The sequence below is a fragment of the Dermacentor andersoni genome, chromosome 9 (assembly GCF_023375885.2).
Source record: "Dermacentor andersoni chromosome 9, qqDerAnde1_hic_scaffold, whole genome shotgun sequence".
Lineage (NCBI taxonomy): Eukaryota > Metazoa > Arthropoda > Arachnida > Ixodida > Ixodidae > Dermacentor > Dermacentor andersoni.
In genome coordinates, this window is record NC_092822.1 from 18,105,234 (window position 1) to 18,127,362 (window position 22,129).

General features: G+C 43.8%; 1 protein-coding gene across 6 annotated transcripts; it reads right to left on the reverse strand.

The window, feature by feature from the left end:
- Positions 1-72: 72 nt before the first annotated feature.
- On the reverse strand, positions 73-21,988 carry LOC126527134 (uncharacterized). Of its 6 annotated transcripts, none has more exons than XM_055068588.2 (3): positions 21,811-21,877; positions 6,147-6,818; positions 73-1,970 (listed from the first exon to the last, which is right to left on the reverse strand). In XM_055068588.2, exons 1-3 carry the CDS (start codon positions 21,818-21,820, stop codon positions 253-255), a joined length of 2,400 nt encoding a protein of 799 aa, XP_054924563.1. In that variant the 5' UTR covers positions 21,821-21,877; the 3' UTR covers positions 73-252. The 6 variants fall into 6 exon arrangements, 2 of the variants coding, with proteins under 2 accessions (XP_054924563.1, XP_054924562.1); XR_011890260.1 differs by lacking the exons at positions 73-1,970; positions 6,147-6,818 and adding exons at positions 14,667-14,755; positions 20,696-20,830 and having other exon boundaries at positions 21,811-21,988; XM_055068587.1 differs by lacking the exon at positions 21,811-21,877 and having other exon boundaries at positions 6,147-7,492.
- Between the last annotated feature and the right edge of the window lie 141 nt (positions 21,989-22,129).

The following is a 22,129-nucleotide window of genomic DNA, read 5'->3' on the forward strand; positions in this document are numbered from 1 at the left end:
TTTTTCGGTTTAGTGCGGGATACGATGGCTTTTAGAACAGCGCATGTGTCCGAAGCAACAACAGCAACAAAATTAGTGTTTACGCTCGAACGTTTATTACGTACGAAACAAACAGGCTGCAGCATTACACATGAAACATCAGATTAAACACATGGTGAATCAATCTGTAGACACTTGCCAGTATATGTGTTAAAACGCTTGCTTCGAACCAGTCTGCGTGCATGCTACTCTTCGAAATTCGCTCGAAGATTGTTACATAATCCCGTGATCCCTGCTTGAACCTTCCGAGCTTTGGGTATGGTCTAGCAACGGCCTGTCGCCAACGTTGGCAGCGTCTGAACATTCAACCAATGGTTCCTCAACGGCGCGGCGGTCGTTCTCGCTACCGTTGGAAAGTGACTCGTCGGCCATCTGAGGGCGGCACTTGTGGAACTTGTGATTCCTCAACGAGCTCGAAAGGGGAAACGCCTTGCCGCAGCCGTCGCACTTGAATGGCTTCTCTCCGCTGTGTAGCAACGTGTGGCGATTGAGCGTAGCGCGCGACGCGAACGCCTTGTCGCACGTCGTGCAGAGATACGGTCGCTCGCCGGTGTGCACGCGCATGTGGAGCCGATAGGAGCTGTTCAGGGAGAAGCTGCGCTCACACACGTCGCAGTGGTACGGGCGTTCGCCCGTATGCGTGCGCATGTGTGTCCGCAGGGTGAGGCGCAGCCGGAAGCCGCGGCCGCACACCTCGCACTTGTGCGGCTTTTCGCCCGTGTGCATCAGCTGGTGCGGCCCGAAGGCGCTCCGGTGCCGTGTCTGGAACGGGCAGAACGGGCAGACGTAGACCGGCTGCTTGACAGCGAAGATGCCGGTCCGGCAACTGTACGAGTGCTCCTCGGTCATGTCGACGGGCTCGAGGCGCGACACCGTGACTCGGTCGCCACTGTTTGCGGGCAGCGCCTCTGCCGGCCCCGACGATTCGCCACTAGTTCCTGGATCGGCTTTGCAACGTTCAGACGCGCGCTTAACAACTGCTGCAAGCGCTTCTTCTACTTCCGCAGCATCGAATAATGCGTCAGGACCAGCGGTAGAGGACGCAGCTGATTCGGCATTTCTCACCGAGTGAGCTGCTTCACAACCGGCCAGAGATTCATGGACATAGGCTTGCTCTACACTCGTAGCGTCGAGTAAGTTGGACTTGCCGACGGTCGGCGAGCTTGCTGTTGCTTCGATGCAAGGCAATGCACTGCGAGGCGTGGGCTCAGTTACTAGTACATAGGTTTGCTCTGCTCCAGTAGCGCTGCCCTCATTGCAGTCGGCAAAAACAGCCGAAGACGTGGTTGGCTCAGGGATGGTAGCTAAACCACCAGATTTCTGAAGCAATGATTCAGCTACTAGTATGTATGCTTGCTCTGCGCCTTTAGTGCCGACTACATTCCAAGCAGCAGAGCCAGTCGCAGCAGTCATTGATTCGGCATCGGTCACTAAACCTGTCACTCCACCCTTGGGTGCTGCGTCAGTAACTAGAACATAAGTTTGCATTTCACCCATAGTGCCAGCTATGTTGTATTCCGCACAGTCGGTCAAACCTTTGGTTAACTCAGCACTTGTCTCCGAACCAGTTGCCAGATCCAACGGTGAAAAGTCGCTGGCTAGAACATAAGCTTGTTCTGGTCCTACTGCCCCTCCAATGTTGTACTTGTCGAAAGCAGTCAGAGCTGTGGTTGACTCGCCACCACTCGCCGAGCTATTCACGGTGCCCTGGTGTGCAGAATCAGCAACAAGTACACAGGTTTTCGCTTTCCCTGTAACGTCGTCAGCAGTGCACTCTACTGGCGCAGTTTTTGATATGGTTGGCATTTTTTGTTTTCCAGGCTTGGTGTAGAGATAGACGTTGCCAGATGAAACGAAGCGACAATTGGCTGATGTCTCAAAAGACTGCTGTGGTGTCACTCTGCGCCATCGACGACGACGTTTGGCAGGCACTGCAAATTTAAGAAATATCATTCAGCAAGGTCCTGTGGCGTGTCCGGTGACTATAGCACAAGTTCAACTCACCATGCAGACCAAATTAAGCGAACGTCCAAGGGGAGGAAACAAATAGGAGGTCAAAACACAGGAAGAAAACATGCAGAAACAAAACTGTACCCCGTGAAAAAAATTAAATGACAAAGGGCACCGAACACTGCAGGCGTCATATCCGATAACAATGGGATGAGAGTTCTGTGTAAGGGCACTCACAACAATTCCTTAGCCTCCATAAAGGGGGCCCAAATAATGAACATTGCGATAATGTGTGCCGTCAAACACACTTATAAACAATGCGATACATCTGCAAGATGAGGCCGTTACATTAGTTCCCATATAAGCTACCCCTTCATTATACAAGAACTCTATAAAAGCTGCTTACACCAGGGCTGTACACCTCGGGTAGCATTTTCCAGGTAGTTCACATACTCCTCGCCAAGCTCTTTAAACAAGAATACGTATTTCATTCCTCTCACTCTTCCATCATGGGCACGTACACTGAGCCACACAATTTATCAAGATCAATTTTAAAATTATTTCACCCTATGTCACCAGTTCGGATGCAGTCTCTACAGCTGGGATGAACCACTAAAAAAATTAAATGTGCACTTGGGAAATATGGTCCCTACTGCAATATGCAGCCGCAAAAAATGCAAAAAGGCATGAGCATGTGCACTACTCTGCATTCAGAGAGTGAACCGACATGGCCCTTCGCAAAGACAATTTCATCGGGACATGGCAGTTTTGCAGCTCGCGCGCACAAACGCTATAGCGATTGTGGGCACACATGCGCCGAGCGATGCAACCACCAACGTGCTCTCACCTGGTGCCACTATCATTTTCAACCTTATGCTTACTCACATGCAGTGCGGGAGCATAGGCTTCACCGCAGTACTGCTGTTCCAAGAAAAAGCGAGTTCATAGGCTACAATGCTTCTATGCAGACAAAAACAATATTACTAATCACACACTTGGTCAATTCCATTGTACACTCTCTGCCAATATGAAAGGCTACATTTCATCTGTGTTCAAATAGTGATTCTAGAAAACGTACATAACCTCACTCAATGCTATTTGTCAGGATTTTCGCCTGCTGGAGACTTCCACTTGTACACTTCCTTGTTACAAACATGCACAAGCAAATTTATCGGTTTTGCACACAAATAAAGTGGTTCCTTTCAGGTTGGCAGAGAGAGTACATACAAATGTACAAAAGGGGGAGGGGGGCAAAAGTGCACTCGATCAATGAACTTTTATGCAGTCACAGCAAATGCGAATGAACACATAACCAGCGCATCTGCAGCAGAAGCTGATGTACCTGCTTACACGTTTAGCAGGAAGCGGAAGGACCAATGATGATTCCTCATGACACACGCGGAATAGCATAACACACAAAAGAGATAATTTTTCTCTTGCTTTGCATCCCTATTATGACTTCTTTCAGTGCACTTTCAGTAGCATACTCAACTTTGAGGGGCTTGAGGGAAGGTCTTGTGCCCCTTTAACTGCTTGAGTTGCATTTCATAAGCCTAAAGCAAGTCTGAATCATTCGATGAAAAATTGTGATCTTAAAAAAGAAAAGAGAGAGAAAAAGAAAGGGTCCATATAACTACTTTCAATTGGTCGGGGCCTCAAATTTGTAGTGTAAGCTCCTATATGGTCGTTGTACTCGACAGATTGTTATATGCAGGTTCAACTATAGCCTGCACAGCCACTTGGGTCAACATTAAATGTTTTCAATTAACTGCAAAATCCTGTAATTGGACCAGTCGGTATTCATTGCACATTCACTTAATATGATTCCTGGGAGCACAACCTATTTCAAAGTGTATCTGGTCCCAAACATACTCTATTGGCCTTGAGAACAGTCAGCAGAGGCACTTAAATTGGACTGCCTTCTTCAGTTCAATAAAAAGAAAAGACTGTAATATCACTGCTACACAAGACTTAGACCTTAGGCAATAATTGTGTCTATATGCATGTATATAGCAGGGGTTCTTCAAACATAACAGAACTTCCTTTCAAATTGTCTGAGGCGTGTAGCCCAAATCTACTCATTGGAGGAGGTGGACGTTACTGCACAAAAAATAAAAATGCATAATTGACCAAAGTGAAATTAACAAAGTTTTGCAGATCAACTTTGTGGGAGTTTTGTATGTACACACACACCTCTCATTCTTTGCAAACTAATTCCTAGCACTTGGAAATGTGACAAAAATTCAAGAGTTGCATTTTTATGTGGAATAGTGATGTGAACAATCCTGTTGAGTACAGATAACAGCTAAAAATACAGAGCTTACAAGTTGACAGAGTAATACTACATCCCATCCCAATATTAATAGTAACTCTGGCATTGTAGCTACCAAGCTTAACATTTATTTAATGCAAGTATCAAAATGCACAAAGTGAAATGCAATGCTATACTGATACAAAACTGGTAGAAAATATGAGTGTTCTTTGCTCAAATCATGCAATGAAAAGTTTAGTGAAAGTGTTCTGAAAACAACACAACAAAACTTCTGCTTCATCAGACATTAACAGAAACAATTACTACAGACTTCAAGCGTGCAAACAACTTTGAAAAATTCCAAGTGTTCCAACAAATGAACAAAACAAAGCAATAGTTTGGCCCGTTATTGTTGTGAGCCATACACGTTCTCCTCCCAGCCTCCACTTGTAAGCTTGAAACGAATTGAGAACCACTCATATTGCTGCTAATCAAGCAGCTTGTTCTAATCATATATACCACACCTCTTTCATGTGAAATACAGTACACAACCAGTCAGCGCAATGGAATGCCTGACAATTGCATTTCAAAGAGATAAATGTTACGGATGTTTGCACTGTAATGATACTTTTCGTGACACTCCTTGGACATTATAGCACTTGAACACAACCAAGCAAATGATGTCGCAACTTGACACAATGGTAGCTGCATCACATAAGTGTATTCTGTTTCCCACAAGGCAACCGATGTTCCAATTGAAAAGGTTGTTCAATGGAAACAAACTAAGCTCCTTTTAACATTCAAGATGTAGTAGGCTATAACTAAAAAAAAAAAAAAACTCTGTCTTGATTTATCCTCGATAACTACCCACACCAGAGAAGGCACTTGAACAACAGCATGTGTAGCTCACTTTATATGCTAAAAAGAAACATTCCCACACAGTTACCCCTTTTTTTGCAGGCAATCTCGATTTCACTTTAAAACACAAAAAGACAGGACTTGAAACTCTCAGACTAGAGAGAATAGACTTGGGAAACTGTTAAAGTAGGAAATTAGCCGACATCATACAAACCTGAGGTAACAACTATTTTCCTGTAAAACCCACAAGAGGACACAGCAGAATTTGTGGATTTAAATAAAGTGCAACAGTATGTGGCCCTGGAGCCAGAACAGTACAAGAAAAAATTAAGCACTGATGCAAACTTTGAACTCTATATGAGGCCACACATTCTGCATTATTAAAAAACAAAAGTTCAATGTCTCCATTGTCAGCATGGCACATGAGATGCTGACACACGTGTAATCTGACAGGAATTACAGAACATATTTATAAAAGCCAAATAGGCCCAACATACCGATGCATCTGAACTGGCCAATTAGAGGTGGAAAATGACAAAATGACAGCACACTTGCAAAATGACAGCACACTTACCAGCATGGCACACACGGTGAAACGAAGCTCCTAATGCTTCCTTGAAAACCAGCCACAGGTAGTTCAAAACACAGTACAAAAACACAAAATACAGTTCAAAAATCAGAAAAACAATAAATCTGAAGTTTCGCATGGCACGACAGTACAGAAGTGGAGTGCTTCTGTGCTGACTCTTCCACATAGTATACCAATTTTTTGCACTGACACATCGCTGTGACCACTAAGGCTGGCCATGTGCACTAGGTTGGCTGGTGACGTTGCCGACAGCCGAGCATGCCAACCGGGCAGGCCACTCGGTTGCTGTGTGCTGGCCACTTATGTGGTCATTCAGCATGCTTTGCTTTGCAAATGCCGCCGCACACATTGGACACACGTAGGGCTCCCCCCCACCTGCATGCTTGCGCCTGTGGCACTTTAGTGAAGACATCACTGCAAAGGCCTGGTCGCAAATGTCGCAACGGTACGGTCGCTCACCCGTATGCTTGCGCTCGTGTACGGTCAGGGAGAACTTGCAGGAATAGGCGCGCGGGCACATGCTGCAGCAGTATGGACGCTCTCCCGTGTGCGTGCGCAGGTGGTACAGCAATGTTGAGCGCCGCTGGAAGCTGCGTTCGCAGATGTTGCACTTGTGCTTTTGGATGCCTTTGTGCTGAAACCTGTGGGCGATCATGCTGCTCTTGTTCCTCGTCATGTATGGGCAAAGGTGACATGCATACTTTGCTTGCCTCTCTAGCAAGATGCCCTTCTTCCCAATCGAGTAGACACGCTCCTTCAACACACTTGCTACTTTCCTGTATGGTTCAGCGCCCGATTCAGCACTGACGTTGGTAGAGTGTATCGTTGCCTCCAGAGCTCCGCAATGACTGCCACCTTGAGAATCCACTACATCCTGGCACAGAGCTGCGGAGACTTTCAAAGCTGCTGTATCACCATCTGCACTGCACTCTTCGACAGCACCCACATCAGGGAAGAGCAATTCAGCCAATGGGTCATTATCATCCTGCTGCAAACAGATGTAAAAATCTTCGGAGAAAGGAACACCACATATGGGTGATGCCTCAGGAGACTGCCGAGAACCAGACTTGAGAAAGGTGACCTCTTGATTTAGCGTGGGCAGGAATCCAAGGCTGGGCTCTCCAATCAACCCTGCAATGTTACAAAACATTAGTAAGCAAAGTAATGGCTACAAACAGAAATGCGCTCAATATTGGAACACTCAAAGCTAACGGTTATTATATTCCTTGCATAACTCACTCCTTTCAGTATGCTAACTTACATTGTGATATACTACACAAAATATTTTAAATTACACCAAAAAACACTGAACTGAAATCAAAATTGTGCTGTGAACTGCCAAGGTGATATAGCAACTAGAACACAAATACCGTATTTACTCGCATAATTATCGCACTTTTTTGTAAAAAAATTTACACAAATTCAGGGGTGCGATCATTACACGGATTAAATTCCTGCAAAAAGAACAAAACATTTTCATCCCGCGTTTGCTGCGGGATGACAACAGGTCAGCAAATAGGCGGCTGCCGCTGTATGTAGGGCGACATCCCAACACAAAAATGACGGCCGCCGGAGCAAGCCGAACGCGATTTTTTTTTTTCTTCTTGTGAGTACATTACGTACATTGAAACAGTTTCTTCCGTATCAGTAATGAATAATATTGTTAATATCGGCAAGTTTGCGGCAATAACGTAGCCATGTCCACTTTGAGGGGACAGAAACAGATGGGCGCGCTTAGATGACAGTGACATAGAAACACATGGTGGGCATGCCGCGGAAGCTGCGGCATTTGTCTTCACTACTATCCTAATATGGCATGTTTCCACCAGGGGGAGGTGGGGGGCAAATATCTTAGCTGTGTTACAAGCATCGGCGTATGAATAGGGTACACTTCTAACGTATCAGTGTAAACGTGGCTGCTATCACTGCCGCTCGCAACTTGTCGCATGCTCACGAGTGCAGAAAAGAATCGAAAGACACCTTTGCTGTTGTTGTTGACAACAACCATTATAAAGCCTACACATAATAAAGGCAAATTTGGTTGTAGATTTTTTTTTGTCATGGAAGCGCGGAAAGTGACGAAAGGAATGAAATGGGGCATCTGCTTAAGAATGTTTGGTGCGTGCAGACCGCTTGGTTTCTCTTGAAGAGTCGTTCACGTAGCATTCGACAGATGGTAAGCGCGATCATTAGCTAGACTTGGCACGCGACATATCGCTGCGGCAATCAGGGTGCGATCATACGACGGGAAATTAAAAAAATCTAATTTTGACGACAAAATTCAGGGGTGCGATCATTACACTAGTGCGATCATTATGCGAGTTACTGGAAGATATTTTATGAGTGTAGGTGCCATTAGTGCACCTATACTATATTCAGCTTTCTTATTTTCTACATTATGTTTGAAACATTTAGAAATTAGAGACATTCTCTTGAAAATCTCACAGCATGACAGGACTCACACTAAGTGAATATTTGTTAAGCATACAACTGCCTTCAGTACTGCAATGACAACATTTACCATAAAGTTTTTGCCAAGACAACTAGCATGAGCCTGTTCTTTTTCTATAGTTAATCATAATTTCTGATATCTACAAGGTGCAAAATATGTGTAACCAAAGATAAAATTCAATACAGCCTCGTTACCCTTCAAGCACTAAAGCAGAGGCAAACATCATGAATAAAGATGGGCATGATGGAAAGGCACTAGATGCAGTTAACATAAACAGCACAAAAAACATTTCGTCCCAGAACAAAGACATTATTTGAATTGCAACAGTGACCACAAAAGACCAAGCATATGGTGGCACTGTCAATGTGCTTACTACATGCTCCCAGATTACTTCAGTTAGAAATTTATCCAAAACAGTGTCATCCAGAACACTATGAAATAAAATGCATGACCAGCACACTACACAAATTTTTGCATGTAACAAGTGATCCTAGTGCTAAATGCAAAGATCAGTGGGCAGTACACCAATGTGCTGTTTGATGTTCACAAGCCCATGTCACATATCATGCTATTTCCAGCGAGTGAGGCACAAGAGCACAACAGTAATGCTGCAATAGCTTTAAAGCCATTGTTAATAATTCAGTAGGTGATAGATTATATGTGGATTTGAAACCAAATCTAACAAGTAGGGGTGAGTGAATAGCGATTTTTGAGACCGAATCGAATATGAATCGGATAATGCCAGAAGCAAATGGAATCAAATACTTTTCGAATAGATTTCAAATAATGAACAGCTGTTGTCACAGTTAATAAAGAACAATGTTTGCATCCAAGTATTCTTAAAGTTAGCAGGTTTTTGTCATTGCATAGTACGTTTTGAATTGTTGTTAAAAGCACAAATGAAGCATTAGAGCAAGCAAGTAGTCTCTTCACATGAACAGGGCTCTTCAGAGTGGGAATGATTGCTATACAGGCTATGGCATGGCTACATAATCGATGTAGCCTGCTCCACTATGCAAGTTCTCATGTTTTATGTCTATACTATGTCTGCGGTGGCGAAAATTTACCATACCTTTGCTTCAATTTTATATTTATTTGGGCGCAGTTGACATAGTGAAATATTTGAAAGGTATTGAAAAAATATTCACATTTATGAATAGTGACTATTCAATTCGAAGACCAAATCAAATAGGACATTATTCAATTCGTTATTCAAATGTTTGAAATATTTGCATGCTCCATTCATTCGGCACAAAGAAATTTGCTAAATAATACAATGGCATGAAATCTTGCATAAACATGGTTGCAGAAAACATAGGTCAATTTCCAATCCCCTGCATCCTCTATACCACTCTTTTCAAGCAGTTTCAATGCTATCTGTGTAGTCACAAGGTACCAATGCATCACTACAACAGGTACAGCATAATTTTTGTCAGGAGCTAGCAAACAGAAAACAAACAGTAGAACACACATCAGCAAAGCAGGGTGGTGGTATTACTTTAGCTTCCAGCAATGAAAGCCCTATGCGATTGACAAGTCGACAGACATTGTTTTTCCGCTTTCTGCTCATAAATACTGGGTGTGCGCTAAAATTAGGCCAAGCACAGTAGTCTATCATACTCTCTGGCAGCATGCAACCTTTGCACATAGAGCTTCATGATGGCTCTGTTCAAACACAACATTCTGCAGATGTCGCATACATACAGCTTCTTGACTTTTGTGTGTGCTTGCACATGCGGTGCCTCAAGATATAACAGGACACGAAGGTCACTCTGCACAAGCTACAACAAGAACTGCTGCTGTTGAAACAGCCAGTGTTCAGGCAGCTTCAGTCAGGCATCAAAGGCAAATGTTTCCAAGCACATTTTGCATTGATATGGCAGCTGGCCTGTGCGTGCTGGTGCATCTGCATCATGTCTTGTTTCCAAAATGTGCGCTCCTGCTGTTTTTTGCCCATGCACTAAAGCCACAAGTGCCATGTAATGATGCTCCTGTATTCTCGTAGTTGTAGCGCTCGTAGTCATGACAGGCGCAAGTGGCAGACATGGATTTTAAGGAACTGTGGCGACATGCCCCGCCATCTGCTGTACCGATTCTCCACAAAATTTTTGTCAACCTCTACATTTGCAAGCATGGTGACTTGTGAAACTCCAACAGAACTGACTACCTTAGACTCTGCTATGTTACAACCATAGGCTGATTCATCATCATCATCATCATTTATTGTTACATAAGGGGGAGGGGGGTAACAGCGATGTGAAAGTGCCATTCATCAGCTCAAAAAAAAAAATGCAAACAAAGGCAACAGAAAAATTCCTTCAGCTAAATTACTTTCTTGGGCTGGAAGCGGACACAAATGTCTCCAGATGGTATGGGCTGAATGGAAACTGTGTATGTCAACTGCTGAGGTCCGTAATCAAGGAGGAAGAATTCCTCTGTTGCTGGCAGGGATTGCTCACTGGTGTTTATGGATATCATTGCAATGCTGGGAAAACAGAGATAATTCTGTATTCAAACCTATTCACCCAAGCAAGAACTACTGTTGCTCTATGCCAGTCTGACCTCAAAGTCAGCAATTGCAAAACAAAGGAAATCAATGACCTTGCGTAAAAGGGCTTCTGTGAGCTTTCTGTAGGTGAACTGGCTAATGCATGGGCACGTACAAGGCTAAACTTGCCAAAGGACTTCAATGGCACAGCACAAATGTTGACTGTAATACATGTTTATTGCTAAAGAAAGACAACGGCAGCAAAAGAAACACTGATATGCTGCTTAAATTACACTTGGCATTAGTGTGAAGGGCGAGCAATGCAGCACAAGCTACAATGTTCATGTCCCAACTTGAAACACATAACTTAATGATATAAGTGCAGAATGACCTTCGAATGGATGTGCTACAGGCACGATGGACATGGAAGTATACTAGAATTAACATGAAATGGGAAATTTTGTGAATAAATAGTCGACGCTGTCACACACATGCAAGGTACAAAGCTTGTATCAATGCATAGAAAGCTGGAATTGCAGCTCATTACTATGTCTAGTGGCACAGAACTCTATTGGAAAAACACAGGACAGTGACAAGTTCCCCTTGCAGCACTCCGTCACCCACATCACACTTTCATTACACAGGCACAGACAATAGGTGGAGACCACAAAACCATGGACTGTGTGCTCATTGAGCAAATGATCTCCATGAGTGGTCCGGCACCATAGCACCTTGTCAGGTGAGTTGGCCTTTGGAAAATGGCACCTCGTAAGGTGCAAAAAGATCAAAGGATTTCCAAGTAAAAAGAAACACAAGACAGTGCCTCTTCCCTTAAAAGACGGTAGTCAAGCATGCCAAGTTGAAGGGTCACTTGTCAACCGCATGCTTGCGACGCATGTGGCGCTTCTTGGCACCTGCATCTCCAAATCGCATGTCACAGATTGGGCACACAAAGGGCTTCTCGCCTGTATGGGTGCGTCTGTGGCGCTTTAGTACAGTGAGGGCGCTGAACGCCTGGTCGCATGTTTCACACTGATAGGGTCGCTCTCCCGTATGCACGCGTTCGTGTTTTTGCAAGGACGAACCATGGCGAAAGGAGCGCAAGCATGTCTTGCATTGGTACGGGCGCTCGTCCGTGTGTATGCGTAGGTGCTGCAACATTGTAGTGCGCAGACGGAAACCGCGGCTGCAGACCTGACACTTGTGTGGTTTCTCGCCTGTGTGCAGCAGCCGGTGACGCTCTATGACGCTTGGATACCTGGTTGTGTATGGGCACAGGTGGCAAGCGTACTTCTCCTGCCTCTGAAGCAAAGTGCCCCGCCAACCACTGTACGAATGCTCACTGAATTTCTCACACTTATCAGGGCACAATTCGACACCGGAGTTGTCAGCAATGTGCGATGATGTGTCTGTGGCTGCAGAATGAACTCCTCCAATCGCCAAAATTGAAGTTGCCTCACAAGAAAGTGCAGACGCACGAGACACCGTGGCGAGACTGTCTATGTTGCAGTCTTCTGTTATGGCCCCACCAGAAGCTGGTAATTTAGCCAGTGGGTTGTTGCCATCGCCTTGGAGGTAGAGGTAAATGTCTCTAGGTGGTACGATGCCGCATGACTGTTCTTTGTCTTTGCCATTGTTCTCAGCGCATGGTTTAACATCCAAGTTGTCAGCAATGCATGATTCTGTACCTGCGGCTGCATGATGACCTTCAGCTGGCAAACCTGAAGGTACCTTGCAAGACTGTGCGGACATGCTTGGAACTATAGCAAGACTGTCTGCACTGTTCTCCTCTATGGTGGCTCTGCCGGAAGCCAGTAATTTAGCCAGTGGATCGCTGTCATGACGCAGGAGGCTGACGTAAATGTCTCCAGATGGTAGGACGCTACAACTAAGCGATGATTCTGAGCGAGGCTGGTGAGGGCCAGGTTCGAGAAGAAACACCTCCGGTGTTGTTCTTGTGGGCAGAGGTCCATGCTTGTCAGACAGCACTGCAATGATGCAGAAGAATGGTTAATGTTACGGTTTAACCACAGTTCAGATAAACAGATATAATACATACAGTGGCGTTGTTGTACTTGGTACAATGCAATAGCTTTGAACAGATACAGAAACCTAAGGCAAGAGCCATTTTAATGTATGTACTATATGAGAATTATACTTTCAGCAGCTACGAGAATAAATGTGTAGGTAGACAATAGTAGAGAAGGCGCAACCTGTACGAATATTGATAAGGTATATGTAAATAGTAATTTACTCAAGGTAATAAGCTATAATGCCTTGTGTGTAGCAGAACACATTTTTTCATCAAAAAGTTCGGACAGTGTACAAACACCACAAATATATTGATAAGGCACACAATTCATATACCTGGACTAAAGCAGCCGGTAATCCACTGCTGCTTTAATTTTCAGTAATGAACACAATTATTGAAAACCTCTTTACCTGAAATGACCTTAAGCTAGCCACTGTGACACATGCAATACATTCTCAAAGTTCACACTTTTGGTCAGTGGATTGGAGGATCAAATGTAGCTTTATAAGCAAGCTGGAACAAAAGAAATTTACATGGCAAGCTAACATAATCATATTTTCACCATATTGAATATATGGCATAACAAAAAATATGGTTTGTTTAATGGATTCCTATATTGTTCATTACCAATGGCCATGTATAACTACTTTAGAATTGAGCAGCACTTGCTAGCACACTCAATGTGAAGAACAAATGCAGCTTGTACTGAGTGTGGTATACATGACTCTTTCTGCTAAACCGTTGGCTGATGTGTGCTCAAATTTCACAAAAACCTACCACTTTGTGAAAGGAAAAAATTGCAATCCGTGCTTCCGCCACCTTGCGGGCTTTTGAAGAACCGATTTGCCTTATTGAGGTACCACTTTGCATGAAGTTCAGTTTATTGCAATGTTTTGGGGGATTACTCGCCAGTTTCATGCAAAACAAATCCAAACTGGGTGCCATGCATGGTAGCGGCACTCAAAACACGTCAATTCCACCGCAACTAGATTGCCTCATTACTACCAATACTACATCTTCGACATTCAAGCATCCTAACCACAACGTAATGGTGGCACCATTAGACATGGCTACGTTGAACATCAAGTTTTCATGGTAGCCTTGACTGGCCATGGCAGATGGTGCCACTATTTCATTGCAGCAGGACAGAAAATTCTTTAGTGGCACTGCTGCAGATGACAGCCACTTTGAATTTACCATGAACAAAACTGGTAAGTAATGCCTGAAAACATGGTATTAAACTTCATGCAAAGTGATACCTTTGTGTGAAATTTCAGCTGACATCAGCCAGTGGTTTAGAAAGAACAATCATGTACACCTGACAGTCCTATCTCTGCCACACTTTACAAGCTTTCAAACCTCGGGTAAAGGTTAGAAACACAGAAGCATTCTTGCATTGCCCAATTTATCTCAGTATTTAAATTGTCATACTGAAATCTCGCAGTCTATCAGCCATGGGTATTCAAGATAACATTCTCTATGGTGCCAAATAAAATATCCTACAGCTGCTGCTCTGGTAGGAATGGTTACCAGCTAAAACATCTATGCAAAGTTGCACATAGAAATGTGTGTCTCAACTAACATTAGCGAAGCTGTTCGGAAAAAAAAAAAAAAAGATTTAAAGAACACTGGGCAAGATACCACTAAGCACAGTAGGCCTCAAAATCCTATCTTGCGCCGTGTTCCTTTAATAAGTTTTCAACAAAAACTTGGTTAATGTTAGCTGGGGCACCTTTTAAACACATGCACTGTTGACATTGAAAACTTACTCAACAATGATCTGGGAAAAAGCTCAATATTTCCACAGCCTAGTATTTTGCTTTTCAGCCCATATATGCATATGCGAGCAACATATATTGTTGTATGGTTTTACTGGCTATGGTACCAAACCAATAGGAAATCCTACATTTATTTCTGATCCCATGGTTCTTAAACATTTGATGTTGACTGTACAATGTCGATATAACATAAAGGTACAATTTTGAGAATGATGCTATGGTGATGTCACATGAAGTTTCAGAACTACTACACAAGCAGACAGTCAGTTGAAGATATTCTTGATTCTTGAGGATTGCATATGGCCTTGAAGCAAGATCCTGAAAATAATGAGAATGATGAAAATTAGAATTGACAGATGCAGTATTCCTTTAAATGATAAACAGAAATCCTAATCAATTTTATGCTAACGTGAATTAAGAAAAATGGGAAGGCAAAGAAACAAAAAAAAAAGATTGAATATCAAGCTCCTCCAAATTGCTTGTACAACTCACAAGATAGTCACACAAATAAAGCTGTGGTGAGTAGTGTATATAACTCTCAACTGCTTGAAGCAGCACAAACAGATCCATAACATACTTGAAGAAAAGAAAAGAGTGCTACAAAGGCGCGGGCTAAAAGAAGAACATGTACGACGGACAGGCACTAACTTCCAACGAAATGTTTATTTGAAGAAAGAGCATTTATATAGATAGAAACAATAGCACCACCGTGACTTCATAACCTCTCTATTGCATCAGAAAAGCAACCTCTTTTTCGGTGAGTGCGACTGATGGGTACCTAATGCACGTTCCCTCGGCCTTTTCAATGTAGAAAGCTCCTAATATCTCTCGTTCTAGTCCATCTCTGGAACGTACCAGAAACCTGGCGTCACGAAGATACGGACGACATTTGTGACGTTTAGAATGTTCAGCCAGATTGCCCCACCCCATTGTTATTGCAATTCCACATTGGCACAGGGTGTCCCACAACCTCAAGAAGGTTGCGCAAAGGCACAATGTTAATCTTCTCTTCAGTGCACCATGTAAATTGGCCAAGATATGCCCTATGCTGACAAAGGCAAAACCCGAACTATGCTCCAAGAAACATGCAGCGCAATACACGGAATGCACTAGAAATGTCGTATATGAGAAACCCTTAAGCTGCCACCAGGTTTATATCAGTCAAACCAGACGATGTTACAATGAAAGGGCGCATGACCACAATTGGGCTGTAAATAACAATGCGGGGGGCTATCTGGCTGAACATTGTAAACGTCACAAATGCTGTCCATATCTTCACAACACCAGGTCTCTGGCACATTCTAGAGATAGACTAGAACAAGAGATATTAGAAGCTTTCTACATGGCGAAGGCCGAGGGCACGTGCATTAGCTGTCCGCCAGTGGCACTTATCGAAAAAGAGATTGCTTTTCTGATGCGATAGAGAGGTCGTGAAGTCACAATGGTGCGTTCTTGTTTCTGTCTATATAAATCCTGTATCTTCAAATAAACATTCAGTTGGAAGTTAGCGCCTGTCCATCGTACATGTTCTTCTTTTAGTCCGTGTCGTTGTAGTGCTTTTTTCTTTTCTTTAAGTATGTTAATCCAACTCACCCACATCAAGTTTCTGCTGCTTGAGATCCATAACAACTTTACTATAATCCCCGTAGCTTCACACAGGCACCTTGGAATTACATGCAACTCACAACCTCTTATGAAATATACATGTTGTACAACAATCCAATAAAGCTAATCGCACACTTGCACATCAGCTCTAAAAATTTCTTTCGCCGTTCCCAATTTGACGTACAAATCTTCAGTAATACCAAAGATATTATGTGCTTCATCTATCTGGGATTCTTTCAGAATAGCATTAACTAATTCTCTTTAATCCGTTCACTATGCCACTGCTTCTTGAATACTTTCTATATATTGCCATTACACCAGCACATAGTCAATCAAATTCAACTTAGATCTGCCAACACGATGACTGCACTGCGAATGCTTGTACTCAAGCCTTATGCACAAGATTTCCCATACAAAAAAAAAAAAAAAAAACCTTATACATGAACTTGTCTTTCCCACCAGCCCCACTATCACTTCATTTAAAGATTTACATTCCATCATGCCACATTAATGAAGAGCTTTAGCTTGTCTGCAAATTTCTTGCCGTTAATGGTTTGCAGTGTTACCGGAGAGGTGCATGGCAGCAACAATGCTGCTCCCGACACCTTGTGATGTCTCATCTAGCCACAATGCCTTACGGACACGTTTTTGTGGCCCATGAGTGTTCTTGTCAAAAAGACATTTAAAAAGGCAATGCATTCACAAATTTACACAAGCAGTGAAGTAGGCTACACTTGATTACTGCAATAGCTCCGTTCGTCTGGGTGAGCACTGCACCGCCAGGGGGCGTTGTCAACATGGCAGCTCAAGTTTATGCCTTCAGTAACCTGGTTATCTGCAAATGGTAAGAAGTTGCCAGACAAACTAAAATGTCCCTACCTAACATCAACCACATTTATTATTTTTTTTTGCCACGAACAAGAGCAAACAGAACCACTTTTCTGCCTCTATCACTGCAAGCCTAGGTCTTGGCCACATTCAAGAAGTAAAAAATTACCGCCCAAGCACTCCGTACAGATGGTTAACCAACGAAGTTGAAACGTGCAGTCCTGGTGCTTATCGCTGGGTTAATCCTGATGGTTCATTTAATGATGGCTTGGTAGGCTGCTAGACCCTCGGTACGCAGTTGCCGCTTGCACTCAGCTGCATGAGCCTGTTCTTCTGCTCGGGCAGCAGCATCGGCATGGCGCAGACAAACTCGTTGCCGGTTCTGCTCATGGCACTGCTGATTCAAAGCTGCCTGCTCCTCAAGAGTACGTATGAAGCATGGCCTACCTATTTCAGAGCCGGAAAGGAACCGCTGCGTGCACGCTCAGCTATGATGGAGAGCAATGATGTCACTACTGGGATAGCCAATCGCGTGCCTCTTTCCCCCCCCCTTTTTTTTCACGCATGTGCGTGGGGTTACACCAGAGGAGTTTTTGGCGTACAGGTGACAAACCGATGGACAGACAAATCGGCTAGCCCTATACAGCTTCGCCGTGATATTGCGAGAAAATGGTTAGGCTGCAGGTCTTCCTATTGTTTCAGCGAGCAAGCCATCCGCTATATGGCCTCAAATGATGATGAGTGTGTACAGATGAGGAAGATGAAATGCATATGCAGCACTCATACCAATTTCGCCCGTGCGCTGAAGCGGGCAGCCTGGCCGCAATCAGGCTGGAAAAAAACATCGAATGGTTAAAGACATGAAACGTGAACAATGTCAGAACCACGGCAACGACAGTCAGAACGAACTTCTAACAGGAGTGACACAGTAGTCTACAGGGGAGGTTTGCTCTGCAGTCTTGCAGTCCTCTCCTCTACAGAGCTTCCCCTCGAGTACATCCCTGGAGCTCTGCTTGGATCGCCACTCCTATCCACTACCCCCGGCCAAGTCACAAGGTCAGCAGCCCGACACGGCAGCTTCCACTATGTCTGCTCCTGTGGGGACAGCTTCTTGGACCATTACTAGCACTCGGAAGGACTCGCAGATGTTTACTGGTCTCAACGGCAATGATGTCGAGGACTGGTTGGAAAATTAAGACTGCGTGAGTGCATTTAATCATTGGGATGATTCTGCAAAGCTCACTAATGTAGCCTTCTATCTAACGAACGTTGAGAAGACTTGGTTTCTCAACCATGAATGTGACTTCATAGACTGGACCTCTTTTAACAGCAGCTGCGACAGATTTTTGCTATCCCCAGTGCCCGTTCAGAGGTTGCAAAGAAGAAGCTTGCCAAGCATGTTGAGCACACCGGTGCATCATACACTTCATGTATAGAAGACGTAGTCGCCCTTTGCCACCGTGTCAACGGCTCCATGCCAGATAATGACTGTGTGCGTCATTTACTCAAAGGAATTCGGTCTGTTGCATTGAATGCCCTTGTTGTGAAGAACCCCACTACTGCAGCCGACATCATCGCTATGTACCCAGCACCTCCACCACTTGCGAGACAACGGTTAGGCCACAGGTCGTCCTTTTATTTCAATGAGCGAGCCACCCACTATTATAGCCCCAAGTTGTGATGATGGTTATGTACAGATGAGGAAGATGATATGCACACACAGCGCTTAAGCTATCACCTGTTAATCATTCCTCTCTGTAATGCCTTTAGGACCAGACAGGATGTGAGTAAATAAGAAAATTATTTACTAATAGATTCATAGGACTTAACATCTCAAAGCAACAGTGGGTCTTTGAGAGATGCCACAGTGGAGGGCTCTGGATTAATTTTCTCCATGTGGGGTTCTTTAGTGTGCACCATCTAAGTACACAAGTGTCCTTGCAATATGCCTCCATCAAAATGTGGCCGCCAGGCCCAGGCATTAAACCCGCAACCATGATCAGCAGCGAAACAACATTGCCACTGAACCACTGGGAGGGGTTCAAATGAAAAAGAAAAGGCTACATTTTTATATGTATGCTAGAATGCCTCAGCCAATGAAGCCTCTTCAATAAAATGACCAATCTAATGACAGATTCCATGTGCCCAAGCCAAATTCCTGTCTTTCATGTGTATTGTGAATGATTCTATAGCTAAGAACGCCACAATTAATTTGTCAATGCAATGAAGAAATTTACACACCCCCGGTGGCTTATTTGTTGCCTTAGAAAGAACACAAATAGCAGCACTGCGCTTCATAGCCACGACTGAGCTGGAGTGTGCCTAAGGAGCATTGGTTGACATCACAGCCAAAACGAATCGGTTGAGTTTGAATTCCACAGTAGCAGTGGTAGCTGTCCCAACGAACTGAACACTTTGATGAAGTGGCGCTAGCAATTTGTGAACCTCAATGTCATGAGATCGGCTATAGTCACGCATTTTGTTGGATAAAGTGGGCACAAGAAAATTAGCAGCTTCTTTCACTAAGTAAATACAGAATTCACAGTAAATAAGAGTTTTGTTTTGCTGAACAGGCTTAGCCTGCTAAACTGCAACCAGTATGGTGTGCAATCTTGACAACAAAGTGACCTGCATAACGATGGAACTCAGAGGTCCAAAGCACTTCATCACAAGGGCATCTGACTGTACATAGTGCGTTACCATGAAAATGAGTTCGTAGAAATGAACCAAGGAGGAGGAAACTTGAAGATAGAAAAAGTTGTCATCCAAGCTACAGAGGAAAGTAACATGGGTTCCCTTTACTAAAATTTCTTTGAAAAACGTACCTTGCAGCTATTGCCCTACATCTCTACGGAGTTGGCTAACTCCCTCTCGTGCCCCCACTGAAACCTTCCTCGACATCCCATATCAGCATCACCCAATCTATAAGGCTCCAGAATAAGTATTAACTGAAGGTGTTAGTTCTCTCTTGCTGCAGAAGTCATGCAGTACATTCATTAGCAATGCTGCATACACTAAAATGCACCACACATATTTATGCTAGTGACACAGTGACCCTATCTAGTGTGGGAACAGTGGGAAGAGCAAAAAAAATAAATAATAATAAAGAAAGAAAAAGCATGAGCTGTAGGCGTAGATATGAGTGCACAAATGTGTGTTACAATGCCTTAAGAATGGTTGCTTTGGTACAACTTAGTAGCAAGATGTATGCAAAATGTGTACACAGTGCTTTAAAAGCATGATAAGACTTGTGAGAATATGCACATGCACTAAAAGGGCTGCACTAACTTACATTCTGTAACCATAGCAGCCATTAGTACATCAACAGAAACGCAAGACCCAATCAGCCTGTCCTAAGTGCACGCACAATTCCAACAGTGGGACTGCTGCTTAGTAGTTGTTGAAGGGGCTCCGAAAATATTTCGCAAAGGCTTTTATGATGCCTTACCTGGCAGTGTAACATCAGCACCCTGTTCTGCCACATGACTCATTGTGGAGCAAGGGCAGGGGCTGGGTCCCTACATGTTATGTGTCATATACATGATCTACATGCATCAATCCTGTATGCCAAGCTGGCATCCAGGGAATGTATTCTCATTCTGGCACTTTCAGGGACACAATCAGTTACTAGATATCTTGCGTGACTAGGCACAGGTCATGGGCAACAGAATTCCACAAACAGTGTCAAACACACTGTATTGATGCAGTGCCAGGAATGGTTTCACTAGTAGTCATAAGCACGTCCAGTACCGAGCCACACGAAATCTTGTGGAGGTGATCATATCCCTGAAAGTGATTGACCGAGAATACCACTCCAGGTCTTACCAAGCTGAGCTGTGTAAAATAAATATAAAGCAATGTGACAGTGAAGGTCTTCTAGAACTCCAGTCCCAAGCAACCTGTCTGTCACAGAAGCAACTGTATAACTGTGCTCCTGCCAGTTGTCTTCTATCCTCGATCCTGTAAAGAAGTAATTGCGGCACAGAGGATTCACAGTGGAAGCTTTGTTGGTTCACTTCATTCCTCTTAACCATTCGATACTTTACCACTGCTGTTAGCAATCAATGTTTCAATTAATGTTTGTCCTGCTTAGGTCTTCCCTGCTTCCTATTCACGTTGCTCCTATACTTCCTTCTTATGCAGGAAAATAACAATTTAGCAACAGCAGCTAATGAAACCCTAAATACGAGTTCACTAATAAAAGGCTTCACTGCCAAACCACATTACAGTGCAAGGTAGCTCAATGAGTAATAATGCATTTATCACCACATGTGTGATGTTGATCCTGAAAGCCAATAACGACTCCTCATAACCACATTAACAAACAAGCTGCGGACCATCCTGTCATGAAAGCGGCAGCTTTGCCATCGTATTCTGCACGGGCAAAAACGTTTTGCGAGCTCTACTAGTGTAATTTTTCTCGGCCGAGAAAATTTATCATATTCTCTTCACGTGCAATTAATTCTCTTCACTGTAAATTTTTCACCACATTTCTAACACAACATCCTGGTGAAGTACTTGCCTGCTTCGTCGAAAATAAATACTCATCGTTTGCAAAGCTGTGGGCTTTTCTGAGACAGTTGATATTGCGGTTTCGCATCTCCATGGACGACGCGCATTTATGGTTTCCTCAGACATAAAAAAAGCAAGTATTGCGTCCAAACGCGGTACTAAACAAAGCTCACTGCGAAATGACACCATTACGCGACGTTCTTAGCATGGATGAGGGAGAGGCTGATGCTGAAGGATTCATACTTAACAACCTCACTGCAGCGGCTTTGCATTGATTGACAGGTCCAAGTTTTTATGCACAGCGCTGCTTCGGGCACACATATTAGGACACATGTCCAATACACGTCCACGGTTCTGGCGAATCGCAACGCCCGCGCACCTGTGTGCACAAGAACGGACTAACATGCTACTATTACTACCGTGCTCACCATACGACATTGGATTCGACCATACTCGTCACGATCCGCGGCCATGATCGTAAATGGTAGATGTTAGACCCGTAGAACCACCACGACCTGCGTAGAACCAAGGAGGATGCATAGAACAAGCGAACGCGAGTAGCCATAGAAATAGCCATGGCGCTGCCTTTGTGACGCGGTGCCTAACTGCCTAAACATTTAAAAAAATATGTTTTTGTGAACAGTTGACTTTGAATCAAGGAGGCTATACCACAGAACACCTACACAAACTTGCTATACCGTTATGGGGGTTATACCTTTTTGCTTTGAAAAACATGCAATAGTGCAT